This window comes from Hordeum vulgare, chromosome 3H, assembly GCF_904849725.1.
Source record: "Hordeum vulgare subsp. vulgare chromosome 3H, MorexV3_pseudomolecules_assembly, whole genome shotgun sequence".
Taxonomy (NCBI): Eukaryota; Viridiplantae; Streptophyta; class Magnoliopsida; order Poales; family Poaceae; genus Hordeum; species Hordeum vulgare.
Window position 1 is genome coordinate 341,791,206 of NC_058520.1, and position 22,991 is coordinate 341,814,196.

The 22,991-nt window shown below is 46.3% G+C and overlaps 1 protein-coding gene across 3 annotated transcripts in view; it reads left to right on the forward strand.

The window, feature by feature from the left end:
• The window catches only part of LOC123443805, a 55,472-nt gene that overhangs the window by 16,073 nt on the left and 16,408 nt on the right, over positions 1-22,991 (forward strand). For 2 of the 3 annotated variants that reach the window (XM_045120337.1, XM_045120338.1), the window contains 17 exons: positions 1,212-1,675; positions 1,747-2,049; positions 2,182-2,406; positions 2,590-2,680; positions 3,167-3,244; positions 3,402-3,692; positions 3,774-3,971; positions 4,121-4,603; positions 4,941-5,102; positions 5,179-5,508; positions 5,595-5,677; positions 9,901-10,005; positions 10,337-10,568; positions 10,917-11,261; positions 11,353-11,454; positions 18,877-19,020; positions 19,231-19,319. In XM_045120337.1, coding sequence (XP_044976272.1) covers positions 1,212-1,675; positions 1,747-2,049; positions 2,182-2,406; positions 2,590-2,680; positions 3,167-3,244; positions 3,402-3,692; positions 3,774-3,971; positions 4,121-4,603; positions 4,941-5,102; positions 5,179-5,508; positions 5,595-5,677; positions 9,901-10,005; positions 10,337-10,568; positions 10,917-11,261; positions 11,353-11,454; positions 18,877-19,020; positions 19,231-19,319 — 3,725 coding nt within the window. Of the gene's footprint in view, positions 1-1,211; positions 1,676-1,746; positions 2,050-2,181; positions 2,407-2,589; positions 2,681-3,166; positions 3,245-3,401; positions 3,693-3,773; positions 3,972-4,120; positions 4,604-4,940; positions 5,103-5,178; positions 5,509-5,594; positions 5,678-9,354; positions 9,513-9,900; positions 10,006-10,336; positions 10,569-10,916; positions 11,262-11,352; positions 11,455-18,876; positions 19,021-19,230; positions 19,320-22,991 lie in introns of those variants that run through there. The other variant, XM_045120339.1, reaches the window with a different exon arrangement.

Consider the following 22,991-nt stretch of genomic DNA (forward strand, 5'->3'; position numbering starts at 1 on the left):
TCGCCATCTTCATCCACATATTGTCTTGCATCACCTCCTTCCTCCCAAGGCCCCTCCTTAATGACCCTCTCCTTGAACGCCCGAGCCACCTCCCCCTTGAGCTTCCACCACTTAGTTCTAGCGACTTTGGCACGCTTCTCCCGCTGGGCATGAATCCTACAGCGGAAGTCAACCACCACAAGCTTATGCTGAGGGACAACACTCTCCAGGTATCACTTTACAATCCTCTTGGTGTTCTCATTGTGGCCTACTTGCGGGGCATACGCGCTGATAGCATTGAGAACCGAGTCCCCAACTACCAGCTTGACCAGGATTATCTGGTCCCCATGTCTCTTGACGTCTACCACTCCATACTTGAGGCTCTTGTTGATCAAGATGGTACTCCATTTCTGTTTGCAGCCGTCCCGTGTACCGCAGCTTGAAACCGGTATCCTCCACCTCATTCGCCTTCTATCCCCTCCATTTTGTTTCTTGGACGCAAAGGATATCAACACCTCTCCTCACCGCTGTATGCCTGTATCAACAAGCTCCTGAAGCTTACCTGTCAAGGACCCTCTAGGCTTGGCTAGCTTCCTTACCATTCGCACTCGTCGAGTCAAATGCGTAGACCTTTGCTCATTTTCCACTACACCTGGCCGTCGATGTAGCGTGCCACTAAGGATGTGACGACCCGATCCTTGTTCACTTGCCACCATATCCAGATCAAGATACGGCGTGCCACCTCGGGAGGGGGGGGGGGGGAGGGGGTGTGACGGCCCGGCCCTTGCCCAAACCCGGGTTTCGATGTGATGCATTGCTGAGGGTTATGCCCCAACAAAAATTTTGTGTTTCATCTCCACAAGAGTGGCTGAGTTTTGACGTTGGCTCGCCAAGCCTATCACAACCCAGCTTGTCATTATATTGGCGAGCCAACTGTAGTCATGCCGTATACTGTTCTAATTGAGCATCCTTTAAAATATTGCCTAAAAAGAATGAGAAAAGAGTAACCGACACATTATATTGGTGAAGACATAATGTGCAACGCCATTTATATGAAGTGAACCTCTTTAAAGAATCACATGGTAATTAATGTTCAGTGTCCTTATGCATTTTTTAATGTGAAACTACGATGGAATATTGTTTACATTCAGTTTCTTTTGTCTTGCTGTTATTGTACTCCAAAGTGGTTCAAGAATTATTTCGGACTCATATAATGTTTGTTCCCCATGCAGCTTTTAACTCGTTTAGTTTTTGAGCATGGAAGCACAGACGCAGCTGCGAAGGTAGCTGACACAATGGGTGTGGATTTTGTGCACGAGATAATATCTGCTTGTGTGCCACCAGTTCTTCCTCCACGAACAGGACAAGGATGGGCTTGCGTTCCTATTTTAACCACAGTTTCCAATATTATTTCTGAAATCAGTTCAACAGTTCCAAAGTCCCTCCCCCCTAATCAAGGATGGAGTCCACATGATTCATTGTTGTCTTCTCGCCTGGATCCGCTGTATCCTCTTCAGTTAAATTTAGTGAAGCATTTGGCCCAATTATCATCAGTAAGAGCAGTTCTGGCATGTGTGTTCGGAAGTAGCATACTATCTGGTGACAGTGAATTATCTCCTACTTATGTGAAAGATGCAATGCAAACCACTGAAGTTGAGAGGTCATTCTATGAATTTGCTCTTGAACAATCAGAGAGGTAATGAATAGTCATTTTATGCCGTCATGTCCCAATCAACTTCACGTTGTAAGTATCTAAGTTATTTGCAGATATCCAACCTTGAACCGGTGGATACAAATGCAGTCTAACCTTCACCGGGTATCTGAGTCTGCCGTGGCAGTTAAAACTGAAAATGAAGTCGCCGTGCATCAATCAAAAGGAAAATTTTCTATTAAGCGAGCTCGTGAACCTGACAGTGATGCTGAATCAGAGCTTGAAGATGTCGTCATAAATGGAAATGCCGCTTCAAGTACACTAGAATCTCCTAAACACGATGATGCTAAACTAGAGCCAACAGCTTTTATTTCTTTTGACTGGGAGAACGAAGGACCATATGAGAAAGCTGTTGAGAGGTAGCAGGATTTTACAAGTTTTCCTCGGCCACACCTTTTGCTCTACACATAATGAGAGTTTCTCACTTGCACTTGGCCATTGCTTGCTGTGATAATTTTTTTGCGACAATAAAATTCGCTTTGTCTTTGTAGGCTAATTAATGAAGGAAAACTAACTGATGCTCTTGCTGTATCCGACCGCTGTTTGCGCAATGGAGCGTCTGATAAATTACTTCGATTGCTCATTGATCAAAGGGAAGAAAGAAATCTAGGCACAGGACAATTCCGTCCATATGGATCCCGTAACTTGGGGAGTAATACTTGGCAGTATTGCTTGAGACTGAGGGATAAAAAACTTGCAGCCCAGCTTGCTCTGAAGTACGTCATGTCATTTTGGTTCCAGCCTTGTTAGTACGATAAACCTTTTGATTTTGTGTAGCGAAGGCATTCTTTCAGTTTTAGTATATTTGATACATGTCCATTATGAATGCATCACCTTTGCTATATTTTTGTTCTCCAGATAGGCATATTGAGTTACTGAGTGCATACTTCCATTTCTAGGTACCTGAACAGTTGGAACCTTGACGCTGCAACCAATGTTCTAACTATGTGCATCTGCCACTTACCTGAGAATGATCCTATGCGGAGTAAGGTAGCTTGACTTGCATTTATTTACATTTCAAGTTCACACATTATCTTGAAAGGTCATATGGACATATGTTGTTGTGTGCCTGGTCAAGTCATGGCTTTACTTAGTAAAAAAAAAACTGTGATTTCATTTATGCATATCACCTAACAGATATTCCTGTCCAAGCCAACACTAGGTAGCTCTTGCTTGTTTGTCTTGCTATCTAACTTCAAAACGTAACAATATGTGCTTGAGTGCTTACGTTCATACATGATCGCATCATTCTATGACACAACCTGTTTAGTTTGACGCAAAAGGTTCAGTTTCTCAAAACTTAGCTTTTATGACCTGGTCTAGCATTTCTTCTTTGTTATTGTACAATCCCACCACCCATTCCTGGTCATCTTCAACTCGAATTTAGGGTGCCTGTTATTCTTAATTACATTGATACCTAGGTCCTTCTAGCTATCCATCATTTTTTTTTAAATTTTCTGTGTCATTTTGTAACAGGTGTTACACATGAAGCAATCTCTGCAGCGGTATGGTCATATTTTGAGTGCTGATGACCATTACACAAGATGGCAAGAGGTAAGCCAATCAATGAATGTCATATGATTTTGATCTTCCATCCCACTATTTTAAATTTTGTGACAACATGGGCTTCAAAATTGTTCCTTAAAAGTACGTGTCGCTTTTTGTATCAAAGTTTTCCATGTTTAAACTTGACCAACATTCAAATTACTAGGTCGAAGTTGATTGTGAAGATGATCCAGAGGGGTTAGCACTTAGGCTTGCTGCCAAAGGAGCTGTATCTGCTGCTTTACAGGTTGCCGAAAGTGCCTCCTTGTCAATTGATTTGCGGAGGGAACTGCAAGGCCGCCAGCTTGTCAAACTTCTCACGACTGATCCACTTAATGGTGGAGGCCCAGCCGCGGCATCACGATTTCTATCGACCTTACGAGATTCCAATGATGCTCTTCCTGTTGCCATTGGTGCCATGAAGTTATTACCTGACCTGCGCTCAAAGCAGCTTCTTGTATGTTGCCAGATCTGATAAGAGTTAATTGTACTAAACTTTTCTGACAAGGATTAAGATAATACTGATTAATTGTTTCAGGTGCATTTTTTTCTCAAACGCACAGTTGGGAATTTGTCAGATGCTGAGATTGCTCGACTTAATTCATGGGCGCTGGGTCTTCGTGTTCTTTCCTTATTGCCATTGCCATCACAACAGCGTTGCTCTTCTCTGCATGAACATCCTCAGTTGATTCTGGAAGTACTATTGATGATGAAGCAACTCGAGTCTGCATCTCTGGTATTCCGTTTCAACTAATTTTTTGCATGCCAACTCTCATCCTTCAGCTTTTTGGGACAACAGAAATGATTCTCTCCTTAGAGCTGCTGTTTTACTAGGAACATGTCAACCTACTGTGCTAATGGAATATTTCTTCTTTATGACTTCAGGTTTTGAAAGAATTTCCATCCCTGAGGGATGACAAGTTAATCATTGCTTACGCTAAGAAAGCAATCTCCGTCAATATCGATTCTACTCTTAGGGAACCGCGACAAACCATCTCTGCGGCAAGAGAAAAACAAAAAAAGGTTGCCATACCAGCTAAAACAAATTTTGTACAGAGTTTTGGCAACTTTCAGAGAGAAGCACGTAAAGCATTCTCATGGGTGCCCCGTGACGGTGGCACCAAACCCCCCCCGAAAGATATCCCTCGGAAAAGAAAGAGTTCAGGCTCAGGAGGTGATAGGTCCTCTTGGGAAGCGATGCCTGGTGTACAGGAGGAGCAGACACCTGTATACCCTTCTGAAGGACAAGATAGACTTCCTTTTGTTTCTGCTCCTGAGGAGTGGGTGCTTACCGGAGAGCCTGACAGGGATAACACAACTCGTTCATGTCATAGATATGAATCCTCTCCAGATATTGCACTATTCAAGGTGTGTTGTTTGCTTATCAGGCTTATCTTTTTCCGAATGCTACTGACTTTCAAGTTCTTATCCTGCATTATTCTGGATTATCCTCAGTTGCCCTTTTTCCATATTATGCATCAAGGGCAGCTAGCTTTGGATTATCGATCTAACATTATTTCTTGATGTGCCATTTTTTTAGTAGTTAAGTTGGAAATACTGCTAAATTGGACTTGATTTTAGATTAATATTATTATTGGAAAAAAAGAATGAAGTGTCAATATGAAGCAACTTCTGAAGTGTACATAAGTGATAGTGTCAATTTTCTGTCAACTATTTGTGTAATTCTTTGTGAATCAAATTCTAGGCATTGCTTTCACTGTGCACCGATGTGTCAGTAGCCGGAAAAGGTGCACTTGAACTGTGTGTTACTCAGATGAAGGTTGTACTAAGCTCCCTACAGTTGCCTCTCAATGCATCTATGGACAATGTAGCCCGGGCTTATCATGCAACGGAAACTTATGTGCAGGTATGAAAAAGAACTAGCAGCATGGTACTTTTGAGTATCATAACTTGGTAGATTAACATCAATGACATTCCATCAGGCAATCTCTTATGCAAAAAATCTACTAAAAAAGCTCAGTGGGAGTAGTGATTTGTCAAGTGGCTCTGAAAGAAGTAGAGATGCTGACGATGTTTCTGTGGACGCTGGCAGTTCAAGCACCGGGGTCCAACATCAAGATGAGCTGTCTGATCTCCTTGCTCAAGCAGATATGTGGCTAGGGCGTGCCGAACTTCTTCAAAGCCTGTTGGGATCAGGTATTATTGCATCACTTGATGATATTGCTGGCAAAGAGTCTTCAACTAGTCTACGTGACAGGCTGGTCAGTGATGAGCGATACAGCATGGCTGTATATACTTCTAAGAAGTGCAAGGTGAATATTACAGCTTGTTTCTGTCTGTACTTTATAATTTTCATAACAGTGATGATAAGGTAATTTAATGTCGCGATCAATTTCAGATTGATGCTTTTCCAGTGTGGGTTGCATGGGGCCATGCTCTAGTTCGAATGGAACACTACGCTCAAGCCCGTGTGAAATTTAAGTAAGGGGAAACTCTTCTTTGTTGTTTCTCACTTTCTCTATAAGTGCCTGCCTGCAAAAGAAATGGAAGATTTAGTTAGAAATACAAAAGAAATCAAGGAAACAAATAGATAAAAAAACACTGCCTTCAGGAAAAAGAAGACATTAGAGGATGATGAACCGCAACCAGAATGCATTCATCCTGCGACAAAGCCTACAGGACAACTTCGTCCTCGTCAGGCAATCGCTGAAGCAGCTGCACCAACTTGGGGGCCCGAGAGTTATGCTCAAACCAGACCTCACACTTGGGGCCTTTGACTCCTTGTCATGGCTCTTCCTCTTTGAGGTCCTCGAGCAGTACGGGTTTGGGCCTCGATTTCAAGAGTGGATCGCTATCCTGCTATCGACATCCAGCACCAGGATCCTGCTCAACGGCGAGCCAGGGCCGCCAATCTGGCATAGATGCAGGCTGCGTCAAGGTGACCCCGTGTCCCCGCAACTCTTCGTGCTTGCCGTGGACACCCTGGGCCGCCTCATTCGCCGTGCCCACGACTATGGCATCCTGCATGAGCTGCACCCACGGCGAACCATCCCGGCTATCTCACCCTATGCCGACGACGTGATGATCTTCTGCCACGCTACACCAGACGATGTGGAAGCCGTCAAGGGTATATTGACCCTGTTCGGCAACACTAGCGGCCTACGGGTTAACTACACCAAAAGCTCGGTAACTATCCTCCACGGCGACCCAAGCACTGCCGCGATGATTACCCAAGTGGGATGCTCGGTGGTGGAGCTCCAGATCAACTTTTTTTTTTAGAAAAGGAGGAAGACCCCCGGCCTCTGCATCTGAGCGATGCATGCAACCATTTTATTAATTATTCACAAAGATCTTACAAAGTAATACATCAGTAAGACTGAAGCCACCGTCTAGACAACATATGTCGCTACTTCTATACAGTTGATGAAGGGATGCTGATAGTCTGGGCCTAATACCAAAGAGACCTCGCAGCCAAACCTAACATCTAAGACCTGATGCCCCAACCAAGCCACCTGCCGGGTATGGGGCACCCACCGGTCCGACGCACACTCAGAGGTTGCCGCCACCAACTGCCATCAATCCATCTTCAGAACTGTACTGACGCATCCACCTTGCCCGGTCTAGTTGCCGTGGATGCCACCACGACGCCAGACAGCGTCGCCCTCCTACGCGAGTCCATCCTCGCACATCAGACGCCTAATCACCTGGGCGCCACGCCATCGAGATCCGTCGCCTTCAATGTGGAGGATGAAGCACCGCACCACCGAAGAAAACATCCACTGGTCCACCGAACCCACGTACACCTCCAAGAATGACGCCCCCAAGGGGGAGACGACACAAGCGCGCCGTCGTCTTCTGATCTATCGATCTAGGGTTTCCCCCGAAGGTAGCAGATAGTGGTCTAGAACTTCTCCTCGGCGATGCCTTCAAGAAGGGAACGACGCCGTAGAGCGTCGCCATCGCCGGCCTTGGCATCTAGCCAAGAGCAGGTTTTCACCTAGATCTGTTCAGAGAACTCCATCCAGCTTCTTGTGCACGGGTCGCCGCCTTCTTTGCTGGAGACTACGATCAAAGGATCCAGCTGCCGCCGCCTGAACGGCCGAAGCACCACCACGGTGCCAAAGCAGCCCGACACTGACTGGACTGCGAGTGGGAAGACGGAGACTGCAAAGGTGACGCCTTCAAGAAGGTAACGACGCGTAGGCGCTGTCGTCACCCGCCACGACCGAAGTTGGATCACCGATTTCACCGGCAGCCGCTCGTCCCCACTCCATGCGGGGGCTCCCCGGTGCGGGGCGGCGCCGCCCCACGGGGGAGGCGGGGGGCTGTAGGGGAGGTCGGGGGAGGCGGGGGGCGGCTGTAGGGGAGGTCGGGGCAGGCTGCCGTTCAGCTGTACCAGACCAGCTCCAGATCACCTACCTTGGCATCCCTCTCACGTTGCGCCACCCCACCGCTGCCCAAGTACAGCCCCTCGTCGATTCTGTGGCAGCTAGGCTCCCGACCCGGAAGGCGTGGCTAATGAACAAGATCGGACGCCTAATATTGGTCAAATCGGTACTGAGCGCTATTCCGGTTCACCAACTGCTCGCGTTTGCACCACCAAAGAAGACCCTCAAGCAACTAGAGAAGCTCCAGAGAGGATTCCTTTGGGCTCGGCGCGCCGCCGCATATGGTGGGCACTGCCACGTCAACTGGCACCACGTGTGCCGCCCGTTGGAGTATGGTGGATTGGGAATATGCGACCTGGAGCGCGTAGGACTAACACTGAGGCTGCGATGGCTGTGGTATGCCCGCACATACGAAGACCGCGCATGGCAAGGACTTGATCTGCAATTCTCACGGGAGGAGAGAGCGCTATTCTTTGCCTCCACGATCATGGCCATCAGGAACGAACTGACTGCTCTATTCTGGGAGGACCGCTGGCTGCACGGGTGGTCGGTACGTGAATTTGCACCGGCGCTCTATCAGTGCATCCCCAAGTGACGACGCAAAACAAGAACAATGGCGGAGGGGCTGGCGGGCAGCTCATGGGCCCGTGACATCCAAGGGGTCCTTGGGATCCATAGATTGGGCAATACTTGCAGCTTTGGTAGGCCGTGCAGCAGATCACCCTCACAGATGAGCCTAACCTAATGCTTTGGAGTTGGACGACCGATGGTGCATACTCGGCACAATCCTGCTACGGCGCGACATTCCATGGATCCACGCATTGCCCCTCGTGGAAGCTCTTTCATTGGTTAGCCAACCGGGACCGATGCTGGACGGCGGCGAGGCTCACCCGCTGCGGCCTAGAACACCACCCCAGATGCCTGCTATGCGATCAGGCCCCGGAGACCATCCAGCACCTGCTACTGGCCCGCCCGTTCGCCCAGCAGACTTGGCATGACATTTTAGCCTGGACACGCATACCTGTCCAGCCTCCAGCCAATGAACCCACACTGATGGACTGGTGGCAGAGGGTGAAAGGGCAGACTCCCCAGGCGCTGCGCAAGGGCCTGCAATCCATCGCCATGCTTGTCCCATGGATGATCTGGAAGCACAGGAACGAACGTGTCTTCGACAACGCGCGACCCTCGATCGATATTTTTGTGGATAGGATTCAAGATGAGGCCAAATGTTGGGCACAAGCAGGAGCACTGCGGCTCAGGGCAGTCCCTACCCACATCCTGTGACGTCCACTGATCGGGCTCATGACCCATGTACCCTCAGCCTCCTAGGAGGATTGTACTCCCCTATCTTTTCATTGAAATGAAACGCAAAGCTTTTGCATTTTCTCGAAAAAAAGAGGATGATGAACGTTTCTCATCATTTAGTTCTTCCAAGTTCCTTATCGTGTAGTGATCTCGCACTGGTTGCTAAGGGTCAGTTTGGTTGCAATCCTGGGACAAATTCGCCTGGCCTGAGATATCCCTGAGATATGCCTGGACATTATTTGGTTGGCTACCTGGATTCACGGACACGTCCCTGGCCTGGAGCTTGTTGCAGCTAGATTAGCCTGGCTAGCTCCCAGGCAGATTGCTTAGCCTCGTCCAGGCCGACGGGAGCAGACGCCTGGGCTCCAGGCAGGCGCAGTTATAGTCTCATTAGTACTTGCATGCTGCACTTTCTGTCAAATCAGCCTTCAAATCTATTTTTTATTGTTTAATTGTTTGTCCCAGGCCAGGTCCTCAACCAAACATCATGTGTGCACACATGCCTGGACAGGCAAAAATCTTCTTTTTCTCAGGCCAACACCAGGCATCAAATTTTACCAGGCGCGAAGCCGAGGACATGAACCAAACAGGCCCTAAATGTGTATAGGGTTGCAGATGGAGTGGTATGCTCTTTTAGTATAGCTGTCTAAGAATATGTGAAACCTAATAGTTAAAGAAAAAAATTCTTGCATAAAATTGCACATTTTTTTTTCTGCAATCGTCCTTTATCATTATTCATTAGAAATATGGTGAAGTAGGTTGATTGTCGTCAATTTGTCATAGCAATAAGCACTCTAGAACTGTTGCATACAGATGGAGCATTGGATTTTTTGTAGGAATTGGTATTGCTTACATCCAGACTGTCAGATATGAGGTTGCAATAGCTGACCTCGGGCACTCTCGAGTCTTTGCTTTATGTTAGCATGGTCAATGACTCTATCCTTGAACTTGTCAACCATGGTGATACTTTCTGTTGTACAAACCTTCATTTGTATTGCATTTCTTTTCCAGGCAAGCTCTTCAACAGTTCAAAGGTGATGCACCTCCTGTTGTCCTTGATATCATTAACACAATTGAAGGAGGTCCTCCTGTTGATGTTTCTTCTGTCCGCTCTATGTAAGGGATTAACATCAATTGTGTTTCATCTTTTGAAACTTCTAACAAAATGTTCTTGCACGGAGCAAAGTAAAATTGCCTAAGTTATTCTGGTCATTGAATAACCATATTTATGATGTATATTTCATATTCATGAACTCAGCAGTTAACCTTTTTTGCTAGACTTATTTGTTTCTCTAGTTCTGGTATTAGTGCTTTAGGTCAAGAACTGGTTGGTAGTAGTGCCCCTGAACTGAAAACTTATTTACCAGCTCCCTGGCATTATTAATTCCAATTAAGAGATATGTGTTTTTTCTCTTTTTAAGTAACTGCTATCAAACTTACATTGCAGGTATGAACATGTAGCAAAAAGTGCAGCAACCATCTTCGATGATTCCCTTTCTGCTGATTCTTATCTTAATGTTCTATATATGCCATCCACATTCCCACGATCTGAGAGGTCCAGGCAATCCAGAGATTCTCTAGATAGCCAATTTTCGTCTGCTAGCTCATACCTTGAAGATGGTCCTCGCAGCAATCTTGATAGCGTCCGATATGCAGAGTGTATTCATTACTTACAGGAAGTAAGATTTGTCCTCCTTCAAAGGTGTTCCTATTTTTCTTTAATAGCTCAAATTTTGGCATACAAGGTTTACCCTAGAGTTTTCTTTACATTTTCTAGACTCTGCAGTTCCAACATGCAACAAATAATTGTTGTACCTGTAATAACTGTAAACACCTAATTTTTGTTCCTGGCATCCTGCTCATCATTGTGATGACCATTTCTTACGGTGGCAATTAAAGCCACTCTTGAACCCTGTTCAGGTTTTAGTTTACCCAAGTCCTTCTGAATTTATTTTAGCCAGTGGATTGTATGGTTTGCCCAAGTCCTTTTGAATTTGTGATTAATGGTTTCTTTCGGATACTTGCAGTATGCTCGCCCACAAATGCTTGCTTTCATGTTCAGGCATGGCCATTATGCAGAAGCATGCTCTCTATTCTTTCCATCCAGTGAACCAAACGCAGAAGGGGAAACATCTTTGTCTTCAGTTCCTCGGAATGATCCTTTAACAACTGATTATGGGACAATTGATGACCTGTGTGATCTATGTCTTGGATATGGTGCTATGTCTGTATTGGAGGATACAATATTGGCAATAACTCAATCCCCGACGTATCATGACACAACTGTGATTCAGTACATGAACACTGTTCTCACCCGCATTTGTAACTACTGTGAAATGCATCGGCACTATAATTATCTTTACAATTTTCTGGTACTATCATCAAATTTTCCTTTGTGTCACTTCCTTTGAAGTCCACTGCTTTCGCGCTAATTAATATTTACATTGAAACATGGTGTATCAGGTTCTAAAAGGTGATCATGTGGCTTCTGGCCTTTGTTGTATTCAGTTATTCATGAACTCAATGTCCCAAGAGGAATCTCTGAAGCATTTGGGACATGCCAAGGTATTATGATTTTCATTATCAATGTGTTATAATGCAGTAGTTGGTCTTTGTTAGGAAATATGCAACTTGTATTTCCAGGAGGCCATAGGCCAGTATATATACATGTACAGGTGTGTAATATGCAGAAAACCCTTTATATAATAGGGTAAATACGAAAGGTTATATGGCTACATATATAGTATATAGTATTCTAACCCCCCCCCCCCCCCCCCTCAAACTCATGGCGGATTAACAACACTGAGTTTGGAGAGATAGAAGCCATGCTGTGCTCTAGTCTGGGCCTTCGTCAGAAAATCTGTCAACTGTAATTCGGAAGGCACATACTGAAGAGCAATAATCTGATCCTGCACACCAGCGCACACATAGAAAGCATCAACACCAATATGCTTGGTGAGCTCATGCTTCACAGGATCGCGCGCAATGCTAATAGCACCTGTACTGTCAAATAAGAGCAGAGTACTATCAGATAAGAGCAGAGTAGGTGTAGTGACAGAAACATCAAAATCCTGAAGTAATCACCGTAACTAAGTTGTTAGGAAAGCAACTTATGTTTATTGAAGGCCCAAGGGGCATATATATATTACACAAGACTTGAGGTGCAAGGAAAGTAAACATAGACTAATAAGGACTCCTAGACTAATACTAATAGACTAATAAGGACTCCTAGACTAATACTAATACTTCCTAACACCCCCCTTCAAATGCAAAGCGTATGCAATAGCAGAGGTAGACACCGCATCACTCGAAGATACAAGATAAGTATCAAGAGAAGATGGGTTGTCAAAAGAAGATTGCACATCAAGAGGAATAAAGCATTGCGCGGAAAATCATAGTCCACGACAACCGTCGGCGAAAGAAGCTCGGCGGATAAGACATGATGGACGTAGATCGACAATGCAAAAGAAGTCCAGAAAATCCTATAGAAAACAACAAGGGCAAATATGCCACAAAAGTTGCATAGAAAGGATCAGGACCGGATAAAGGCTGACGGACTAAGGTATGGTGGACTCGCATAGCATGAGAAAACACAAAATATCAACGGATTTGGTGGACGCAGCGGGAAAAAAAACTGAAAAGCATATATGAAACTAGATGCGGTAGCAGCGGAAGAGAACCATGACGGAAAACAGCAGACTAGCAGCAGCAGACCAAGTGCCCACGTACAGATGAAATCACACGCACACAAAATCAGGCAACAACACCAGCTAGATGCAGTACGTAGAACAGCCAAACGAGGAGAGCAACAACACCCGTACTAGATCCTTGTCCGTTGCCTATAATCCTGTTGGAGACGAGACACCGCGATCTGCTGCAAGATCCGGCTGGAAGCAGTGGAACACGGCGGCCGGCGACAAAATCCGACTGAAGATCACGAGAGACGGCGGCTGGCGGCGGGATCCGGCTGGAGGACAGCAGATCGAGCCCAACGGCCAGATCGCGAGCACGGAAGCCTGCGAATCTGAACAAAGCAGCCAGGTACGTAGCAGAGAACGGGCGGGCGGTTGGTGAGAACCGAGCAGATGCCATGACGGCGTTGACCGAGCCAATCCGGTATCTGGCTCTGGAGGGTGCAAAACCAGCCCGATCTGGAGGCAGCCTTGACTGGGGCGGCCCAATTTCCTGATCTGGAAGGACCTGGGCAGGGCGCGTGAAGGGGGAGGGAGAGCAGCGCGAGACGACCAGAGGAAGATGGCGGCATTGCGAGGGGAGGCAGCGTCCGGCCAAGAGGAGGTTGGTGGCGGCGCGAAATTGGATCTGCACGAGTTGCGTGTGCGAAAAAATAACCTAAGGCTCTGATACCATGTTAGGAAAGCAACTTATGTTTATTGAAGGCCCAAGGGGCATATATATATTACACAAGACTTGAGGTGCAAGGAAAGTAAACATAGACTAATAAGGACTCCTAGACTAATACTAATAGACTAATAAGGACTCCTAGACTAATACTAATACTTCCTAACACAAGTCACCTCTGCCGTCAAAAGAGCCATAGCTCGCAACTCAGCCTCTGCACTCGAACGAAAACTGCGGTCTGTTTCTTCGTCTTCCAGGCAATGAGAGAACCACCAAGAAAAACACAGTAAGCAGAAAGTGAACGGCGATCTGAAGGATCACTAGCCCACGTAGCATCCGAATAGGCCTGAAGCTGTAAAGAACTGGAGCGAGGAAAGAATAGACAGTGAGAGATCGTGCCCCGAAGATATCAGGGAACACGAAGGAGGTGACTATAGTGAATCGAGGTGGGAGCGGAGATAAACTGACTCAGAATATGAACCGGATAAGAGATATCCGGACGAGTGACAGCTAGATAGACTAGACTGCCAACAAGGTGACGATAACGCGTCGGATCAGGCAGGGGGTCACCATTAGTATCACGGAGGTGAACATTGAGCTTCATGGGAGTCTCAACAATACGCTCGTCAGTAAGAGCAGTATGAGCAAGAAGATCCTGGATATACTTTTCCTGGGATATAAAAAAGCCATTAGAGGTAGAAGAGACTTCAATCCCAAGAAAGTAGCGAAGAGGTCCAAGATCGGACATAAGAAACTGCTCACTAAGACGGGTCTTTACAAAGGCAATATACTTGGGGTCATCATCATGTCATCAACATAGAGAAGAAGAGTCCGACCACGAGGAGAAAGGTGGACAAACAATGCCAGATCATGAGCACTTGCTGAAAAACCAGCGACAGTCACCACAGAGGCAAAACGCTCAAACCAGGCGCGGGGGGCTTGCTTAAGGTCATAGAGAGAGCGACGAAGACGACAGACCATGCCATCAGGAACAAAATACCCAGGTGGTGGCTGCATGTACACCTCCTCACGTAGCTCACCATTAAGAAAGGCATTCTTAACATCAAGCTGAGATACAGACCAGTGGCGTGTAGAGGCCACGACAAGTGTATGAATAGTGGTCATATGGGCCACATGAGCAAAAGTCTCGTCGTAATCACGACCATGCTCCTGCTGAAAGCCACGAGCCACAAGACGAGCTTTGTAAGAGAACCATCGGAGCGAGTCTTAACCTTGTAGACCCATTTACAAGTGATGGGACGAACACCGGGAGGAAGAGAAACAAGATCCCATGTACCAGTGCGTTCAAGAGCAGCAATCTCCTCTGTCATCGTAAACTGCCATTCAGGATGAACAATAGCCTCACAATAAGAAGTTGGCTCAAGAACAGCAGCACCAGCGGTGGAAAATCCAAGGCGATCAACAGGCGGACGAGGACGAGGACGAGGACGCAAGCCATAGGTAGGCTGAGACGAGGAGGACGACACATCCGCAGAGGCATCCACATTACGTGAACGACGAGTGAAATACTGAGGAAAAGATGGAAGAATACAAGGAGGAATCGCCAAGGTAGAATCGGGGGTGGAGACGAAGAAGTCATCGAAGATGAAGGTGCAGAATCCGGTGACATGCTAGGTGAGGAAACCGTGGGAGATGGTGGCGGCAAATTGGCAAGAGATGGAGAGGCAAATGTAGCAGAACGAATAGACAAAGGCTCGATGGGGGTGATAGGTGTGTCAGGAAAAGTGAGGAAAGAGATATCCTCCACTGAAAAGATCGAGGAAGATGGGCGCGGGTAGAAGGGACGAGACTCATCAAAAGTCACATCCCGAGAAATACGCATCCGACGATCGATGGGATCCCAACAACGATAGCCCTTATGCTCATCACTATAGCCTAAGAAGACACTCAACAGACTGAGTGGTCAGTTTGGTGCGTTCGCGAGGGGCAAGAAGAACATAGAAAACACAACCAAACAAACGAAGCGTCGAATAATCGGGGGAACAATCAAAAAGCCGCTTGAAAGGAACGCCACCTTGCAAAGCAGTGGACGGCTGAAGATTGATGAGATAGGTGGAAGTGGAGACAACCTCAGCCCAAAAGTGAGGCGGAAGAGAGGCAGCGATCATCATCGCAAGAGCCGTCTCAAGAAGGTGACGATGCTTGCGCTCAGCCACGCCATTCTGAGCATGAGCACCAGGACAAGAAAACTGAGCAAGGGTACCCTGCTCAGTAAGAAATCCACGCAACATCTTGGAGATATAGCCTCCAGCAGAGTCAGCACGAAACACTCGAATAGGCGAAGAGAACTGAGTGTGAACCATGGCAGCAAAACGCTTATAGATAGATAAGACCTCACTATGAGAAGACATGAAATATATCCGCGTATGTTGAGAGAAATCATCTATAAAGATAATATAGTAGCGATGACATCCCTTCGAAGCAAAGGGAGCTGGACCCCAGACATCGGAGTGAACAAGGTCAAAAGGACGTTGAGACACAGTCTCGCTATGTGCTATGAAGACAAGGTAACTGAACCTGTTTACCAAGCCGACAACCCTGACAGTCTAAAGACACACCGCCAGAGACGGATCCAAGAAGACCACGCCGAACTAAGGATGAGAGACAAGAGCCACATAAGTGACCAAGGCGATGATGCCACTGCTGAAAAGAGCTGGTAGACAAGGCAACAGAGGTGGAGAGACTGGCTGCGGTGGCAGCGGATGGAAGGTGAAGCCAGTCAAGCTCCCAGAGACCCTGAGAGTCACGGCGCCGGGGGCCAGCACCAAGAAGAGCACCAGTGTGACGGTCCTGTACCTGGAAATACAAGTTGCATATTTCCTAACATGGTATCAGAGCAAGGTTACATGGCTACATATATAGTACTCTAACACTCTCTATGCAGCTCCGTTAGATATGGCACATTGACAATATAGTTCAGTCTCGGTAAATATCAAAGTGTTCCCTTATGGTTTCTGTAACTGACATATTTACCAAATTTTATATGGCAACAACTTGTAATCTCTACTCTAGAAAAGGTCACTTGACATGAGTACGTACTAGCACGTATGCCTGTGCGTTGCAACGGGAGAGAAATTAGCGTGTCTATCAAAACAAAATCCAAACAGTGCCACCCGAAGAAGACAGGGAGGTGCACGCCAAAATCTAGATAAAATGCATATCAGCAAGAACTGCTCAATTATCGCTTGATTTTCTTTTTAAAATACCAGATTATCAATGCCGGTTGGACTCAGCAAGAGTTAATTGGCGCACCTCGCTTTCTCTTTATACATGAACTTGGCAGCCCTATTTGCAACACGGCCATTTCTATTAGGCCGGCTTAATTAAAGACGTTTACTTTTTCTTTGGTACTTATTGATTCAGGTATATGTAGAGTTCAATGTGAGGGAGAGAGAATTGGAGCCGTACATTGTTTAAACCTATTATATCTTTAACTCCTTATCTCTAGCTTAAACACAATATATACTTTTGACACTCTGATTACCCAAACTTAAACACAATATGTACTTTTGACACTCTTATCACCCAAAAGGTTCCCACAATACACCATAAAAAGTGGACCTAGACGCGAGACATGAAGAAAACGGGTCTCTGTTTTTTGCCGGTAAAAAGAGAGTAAGTCCAACCATGGTAAATAAATAGGAGAAAGGAGCTACCCCTGTGAATGACAGCACGTCACTGTCTTATGATGCGTAATTACGGCAGCATGCATGGTGCATGGCTGATACTCTGTACATCTACAGTAGTGGTAGTGGAGCAATTTATTTGCCACGGGGACCTAGAGACGCGGAGGCGGTGTCACGGGGACGGCAGAAGGAGCAGACCTTGGCTGCTAATGCTATGGTTAGATAACTAGGCTGTTGGTGTAGCATGTGGCGGAGCTGGTTTGGAGTCACTACGCCAGTTTGGCAGTGGGCCAGGTTGATCAGGAGTCTCTGGAGTTCTTTATTTTGTCTAGTTTGCCTGTTACTAAAATTTTCCTGCTTTTCACCAAAAAGAGTGGAAGCATAAAAATACACATTCTCCATACAGTACCGAAAACAATCAAATTGAGCTGACCGGTTTGGCTTGTTTTTCTTGTTCGTATTAGGACTTTGGGCATGTATAATATCCAGTCCACTTAGCTGAACAGGATCCCTGTAAATCAGCATTCCTGTAGAAGTAACTCAGTTACTCAGAGAGTAAATTTGGCAACTAGTTGCCAGTCCTCGTGCAACCCTATGCTCCCCCCTTCCCCCTCCCTCTGCCTCTCTGGTCTTCCGAGTTACCATAAAATCTCAAAAAGAAGTCATGGATATAGGTCATGCTAAAGCACTTGCACTTACAAAAAGATCATCAAATAGTTCTACCATTTGTGATGAATTTCTTTTTCGTACAGGTCACAAGAGGTCATATCTTTTTGTAAACATTTGCAGGGGCACACTGCAGATGATATAGCATGGGTTGCATCCACTAATTTGTGTAGCACTATACGGAAACTCATAAAGTTGTTTTGAATAATGGGGTGTAACCGTGTAAGTGTCAACTAGTATGACACCATCCAGTTATACTACTTGTGACTCTTTTCTAAAATAAAGACTTGGTACTTAAGTGTTATGCTCAAATTAGACTCTTTAATTTAATGCATAGTTCAACCTCCATGTGGTGCCACCATGAAGAAGCACTTCTTGGACCTAGGGTTACGTATCATGTGGTAACAATCCGAGCCAGCAGCTTCAGTCACATGAGGGTCTAGAAACGTTAGCACTTAGTTCGAGATTTTGTGCAACATGCAGTTTTTCTTTTTGTGCAACATTCTTATGCTGCGCATAGAAATGTAAACTTACAGGTGAATAGTAGCACCCTGTACTGTTGCAGTCATTTGACAGCAAAGCCTGCTTTCTAGTGCACTGATTTAGTGTAAAGGGCAGCCCGGTGTATGTAGCTCCTGCTTGCACAGGGTCAAGGGAAGGGTCCGACCACTTTGGGTCTATTGTACGCAGCCTTTCCCTACATTTCTGCAAGAGGCTGTTTCCAGGACTTGCACTGATCTAGGAGCTGTTCGGTAACCATCCAGCTCCATGAAATCTGAGAATCTGCGGAGTACCTCTTGTCCAGCTCTGCAATTTTTACCTGCTGCTCCTCCAACTCCGGGAGTGGAGATGCGGAGTGGAGGACATCCGAACAGGCCTCTAGTGTAACATTATGCAAAACACTTTTCATAGAGTAACTCTCAGGGAGACTAAATGTGGTCTGCACTGCTCCATAAGGAATCTAAAATAGTAGAAAACATTGTAAAAAAATCTCGTGCCCTCTTGAAAAATAGATGTTGAATTTGTTCATGGACATCTTTGCATAGCATAAACTAATTTCAGTGAAATACTACCATGACATATATGCAGTTTGATTTGCCTCATCTATAGTGCTAACAGTGTTACATTTGACTACTGTGGATGTTATTTAAGCAAGTCTAATCATTAAAAAAATACTTATAAAAATAGACCGACGTTTTGGGTTCTTTTGGACCCGACTATTGCATATTTACATTGTAATTTTGAACAGTGGCTTGATAATAATTAATCAGTAATGGTTTGGTGTGTTTCTTATACTCGCTTCTTATGAGTGCAGACACATTTTGAGGAAGCCTTGTCTGTACGAGATAGAACAATTGAGGCTACAAAATTGGTATCACGGACAGCTCGCAATAAGAGTGCTTCAGAAAAACTAACTCGAGAGATGATAATGAAATTTTCTACCAGAGTTTCCTATCAGGTGAGAAAATTGTCAAGGCAGATAAATTACTGGGCGAACATGGCTTATTTCCCTTCTATAATGTTTTTTGTTCATGTTTGAGACTGTTTCTCTGGGACCCAACTATCATTATAAACCAACGTGCATGTAGTTTTTTCTAGCTCTGCACTGATTTGATGTCCATTTTTAGACATTGGTAGGCTAATCGAGTTGCATATGTTGAATACATAGATGGATGTTGTGAAGGCCCTCAACAGTGTAGATGGGCCTCAGTGGAAGACCTCCCTTTTTGGAAATCCAACTGATCCTGAAACTCTGAGGTTTGTGCTACTTCTTTGCCCTTTAAGGTTAAATATATTTTAACTGCTCTTGAAGGAGGGTACACTCTTACACATGTTATCTGAAAGACACACCCCTCCTGGATGATTGCTATTATTGCATGGTCATGTCCAGTTTGTTAGGAAAGCAACTTGTATTCCCATGAGGCCATAGGCCAGTATATATACATGTACAGGTGGTGGACTATATGCAGGAAACCCCTTATATATTGGGATAAATACAAAAGGGTACATGACTTATATTATAACTCTAACACCCCCCCTCAAACTCATGGTGGATGAACAACACTGAGTTTGGAGAGATAAAAGCCATGTTGTGCTCTAGTTTGGGCCTTCGTCAGGAAATCCGCCAACTGTAACTCGGAAGGCACATACTGAAGAGCAATAACCTGATCCTGCACAGCAGCGCGCACATAGAAAGCATCAACGCCAATATGCTTGGTGAGCTCATGCTTCACAGGGTCACGCGCAGTGCTAATAGCACCTGTACTGTCAGATAAGAGTAGAGTCGGTGTAGTGACAGAAACACCAAAATCCTGAAGTAACCACCGTAACCAAGTCACCTCTGCCGTCAAAAGAGCCATCGCTCGCAACTCAGCCTCTGCACTCGAACGGGAAACTGCAATCTGTTTCTTCGTCTTCCAGGCAATGAGAGAACCACCAAGAAAAACACAGTAAGCAGAAAGTGAACGGCGATCTGAAGGATCACTAGCCCACGTAGCATCCGAATAGGCCTGAAGCTGTAAAGAACTGGAGCGAGAAAGAATAGACGGTGAGAGATCGTGCCCCGAAGATATCGGAGAACACGGAGGAGATGACTATTGTGAACCGATGTGGGAGCAGAGACGAACTGACTCAGAATATGAACCGGATAAGAAATATCCGGATGAGTGACAGCCAGGTAAACAAGACTGCCAACAAGATGACGATAACGCGTCGGGTCAGGCAGGGGATCACCATCAGTAGCGCATAGGTGAACATTGAGCTCCATAGGAGTCTCAACAATGCGCTCATCAGTACGAGCAGTACGAGCAAGAAGATCCTGGATATACTTTTCCTGGGATATAAAGAAGCCATCAGAGGTAGAAGAAACTTCAATCCCAAGAAAGTAGCGAAGAGGTCCAAGATCAGACATAAGGAACTGCTCACTAAGACGGGCCTTGACAAAGGCAATATACTCGGGGTCATCCCCAGTGATGACCATATCATCAACATAGAGAAGAAGAAGAGTCCGACCACGAGGAGAAAGGTGAATAAATAATGCTGGATCATGAACACTGGGTAAAAACCAGCGGCAGTCACCACAGAGGCAAAACGCTCAAACCAGGCACGGGGAGCTTGCTTAAGGCCATAGAGAGAGCGACGAAGACGACATACCATGCCACCAGGAACAGAATACCCAGGTGGTGGCTGCATGTACACCTCCTCACGCAGCTCACCATTAAGAAAAGCATTCTTAACATCAAGCTGAGAGATAGACCAGTGGCGTGTAGAGGCCACGGCAAGAAGTGTACGAACAGTGGTCATATGAGCCACAGGAGCAAAAGTCTCATCATAATCACGACCATGCTCCTGCTGAAAACCACGAGCCACAAGACGAGCTTTGTGACGCTCAAGAGAACCATCAGAGCGAGTCTTAACCTTGTAGACCCACTTACAAGTGATGGGACGAACTCCGGGAGGAAGGGAAACAAGATCCCACGTACCAGTACGTTCAAGAGCAGCAATCTCCTCTGCCATCGCAAACTGCCATTCAGGATGAACAACAGCCTGATGATAAGTAGTCGGCTCAAGAACAGCAGCACCAACGGTGGAAAATCCAAAGCGATCAACAGGCGGACGAGGACGAGAACGCAAACCATAAGTAGGCTGAGATGAGGATGATGACACATCCACAGAGGCATCCACAGAACGTGAACGACGAGTGTAACACTGAGGAAAAGATGGAACAATGGAAGGAGGAATTGCCAAGGTAGAATCGGGGAGTGACGACGAAGAAGTCACCGGAGAGGAAGGTGTAGACTCCGGTGACATGCTAGACGAGGAGACCGTGGAAGATGGTGGCGACAAATCGACTGGAGGTGGAGAAGCAGAGGGAGCGGAACGAATAGGCAAAGGCTCGACAGGTGTGATAGGTGTGTCAGGAAAAGTGAGAAAAGAGACATCCTCCACTGAAAAAGTCGAGGAAGATGGGCGTGGGTAGAAGGGACGAGACTCATCGAAAGTCACATCCCGAGAGATACGCATCCGACGACCGATAGGATCCCAACAACGATAGCCCTTATGCTCATCACTATAGCCTAAGAAGACACACTCAACAGACTAAGCGGTCAGTTTGGTGCGTTCGCGGGGGGCAAGAAGAACATAGCAAACACAACCAAACAAGCGAAGCATCGAATAATCAGGAGAACGATCAAAAAGACGCTCGAAAGGAACACCACCCTGTAGAGCAGCGGAAGGCTGGAAATTGATGAGATAGGTGGAGGTGGAGACGGCCTCAGCCCAAAAATGAGGCGGGAGAGAGGCAGCAATCATCAATGCACGAGCCGTCTCAAGAAGATGACGATGCTTGCGCTCAGCCACGCCATTCTGAGCATGAGCACCAGGACAAGAGAATTGAGAGAGTCCCTTGCTCAGCAAGAACACCACGCAACATCTTAGAGATATACTCGCCAGCGGAGTCAACACGAAACACACGAATGGGAGAAGAGAACTGAGTATGAACCATGGCAGCAAAACGCTTATAAATGGACAACGCCTCACTACGAGAAGTCATGAAATAAAGCCATGTGTAACGAGAGAAGTCATCTATGAAAATAATATAGTATTTATGACCCCCTTTCGAAGCGAAGGGAGCCGGACCCCATACATCGGAATGGACTAAATCAAAAGGACGCTTAGACACTGACTCACTATGTGGATATGGTAACTGAATCTGCTTGCCAAGACGACAACCCTGACACTCTAAGGAGGCATCTCCTGAGACAGACCCCAGAAGACCTCGACGAACTAACGACGACAAACGAGAACCACACAGATGACCAAGTCGATGATGCCACTGCTGGAAAGAACCAGTAGCCGAGGCGACCAAAGCGGAAGAACTGGCGATAGAGTGGGCAGCGGAAGGAACATGAAGCCAGTCCAACTCCCAAAGACCCTCAGAATCACGGCGTCGAGGACCAGCCCCAACCAGAGTGTGCGTGCGACGGTCCTGGACAGAACAAGAGTCAAGGTCAAGGATGACACGACAACCAGAATCAGCAAGTTGACCAGCGGAAAACAAATTCATGGTAAGTCGAGGAACATGAGCAACATCAGGAACAGAATAAGGAGTGGTAAGAGTGCCTCTACTAACGACAGGAAGGGGAGTACCATCAGCGGTGAGGACATGAACAGGAGAATCAAGCGATCGAAGAGAGGACAGAGTGGAAGAATTAGAAGTCATATGAAAGGAAGCTCCAGAGTCCAGAACCCATGGGGATGTACCTGACTGTGTAGAAGGTGGTTGCTCAGTGCGGGAAGCCTCAGTCACAGAACCAGCAGTACCCGTTGAGGAAGAACCTGAAGTAGCGAGCAGACGCTTAAGTCTCAGAATATCCTGCTCAGTCAAAGCGATGGCTGAAGCTGTCGAGGTAGATGACGAAGTCGCTGTAG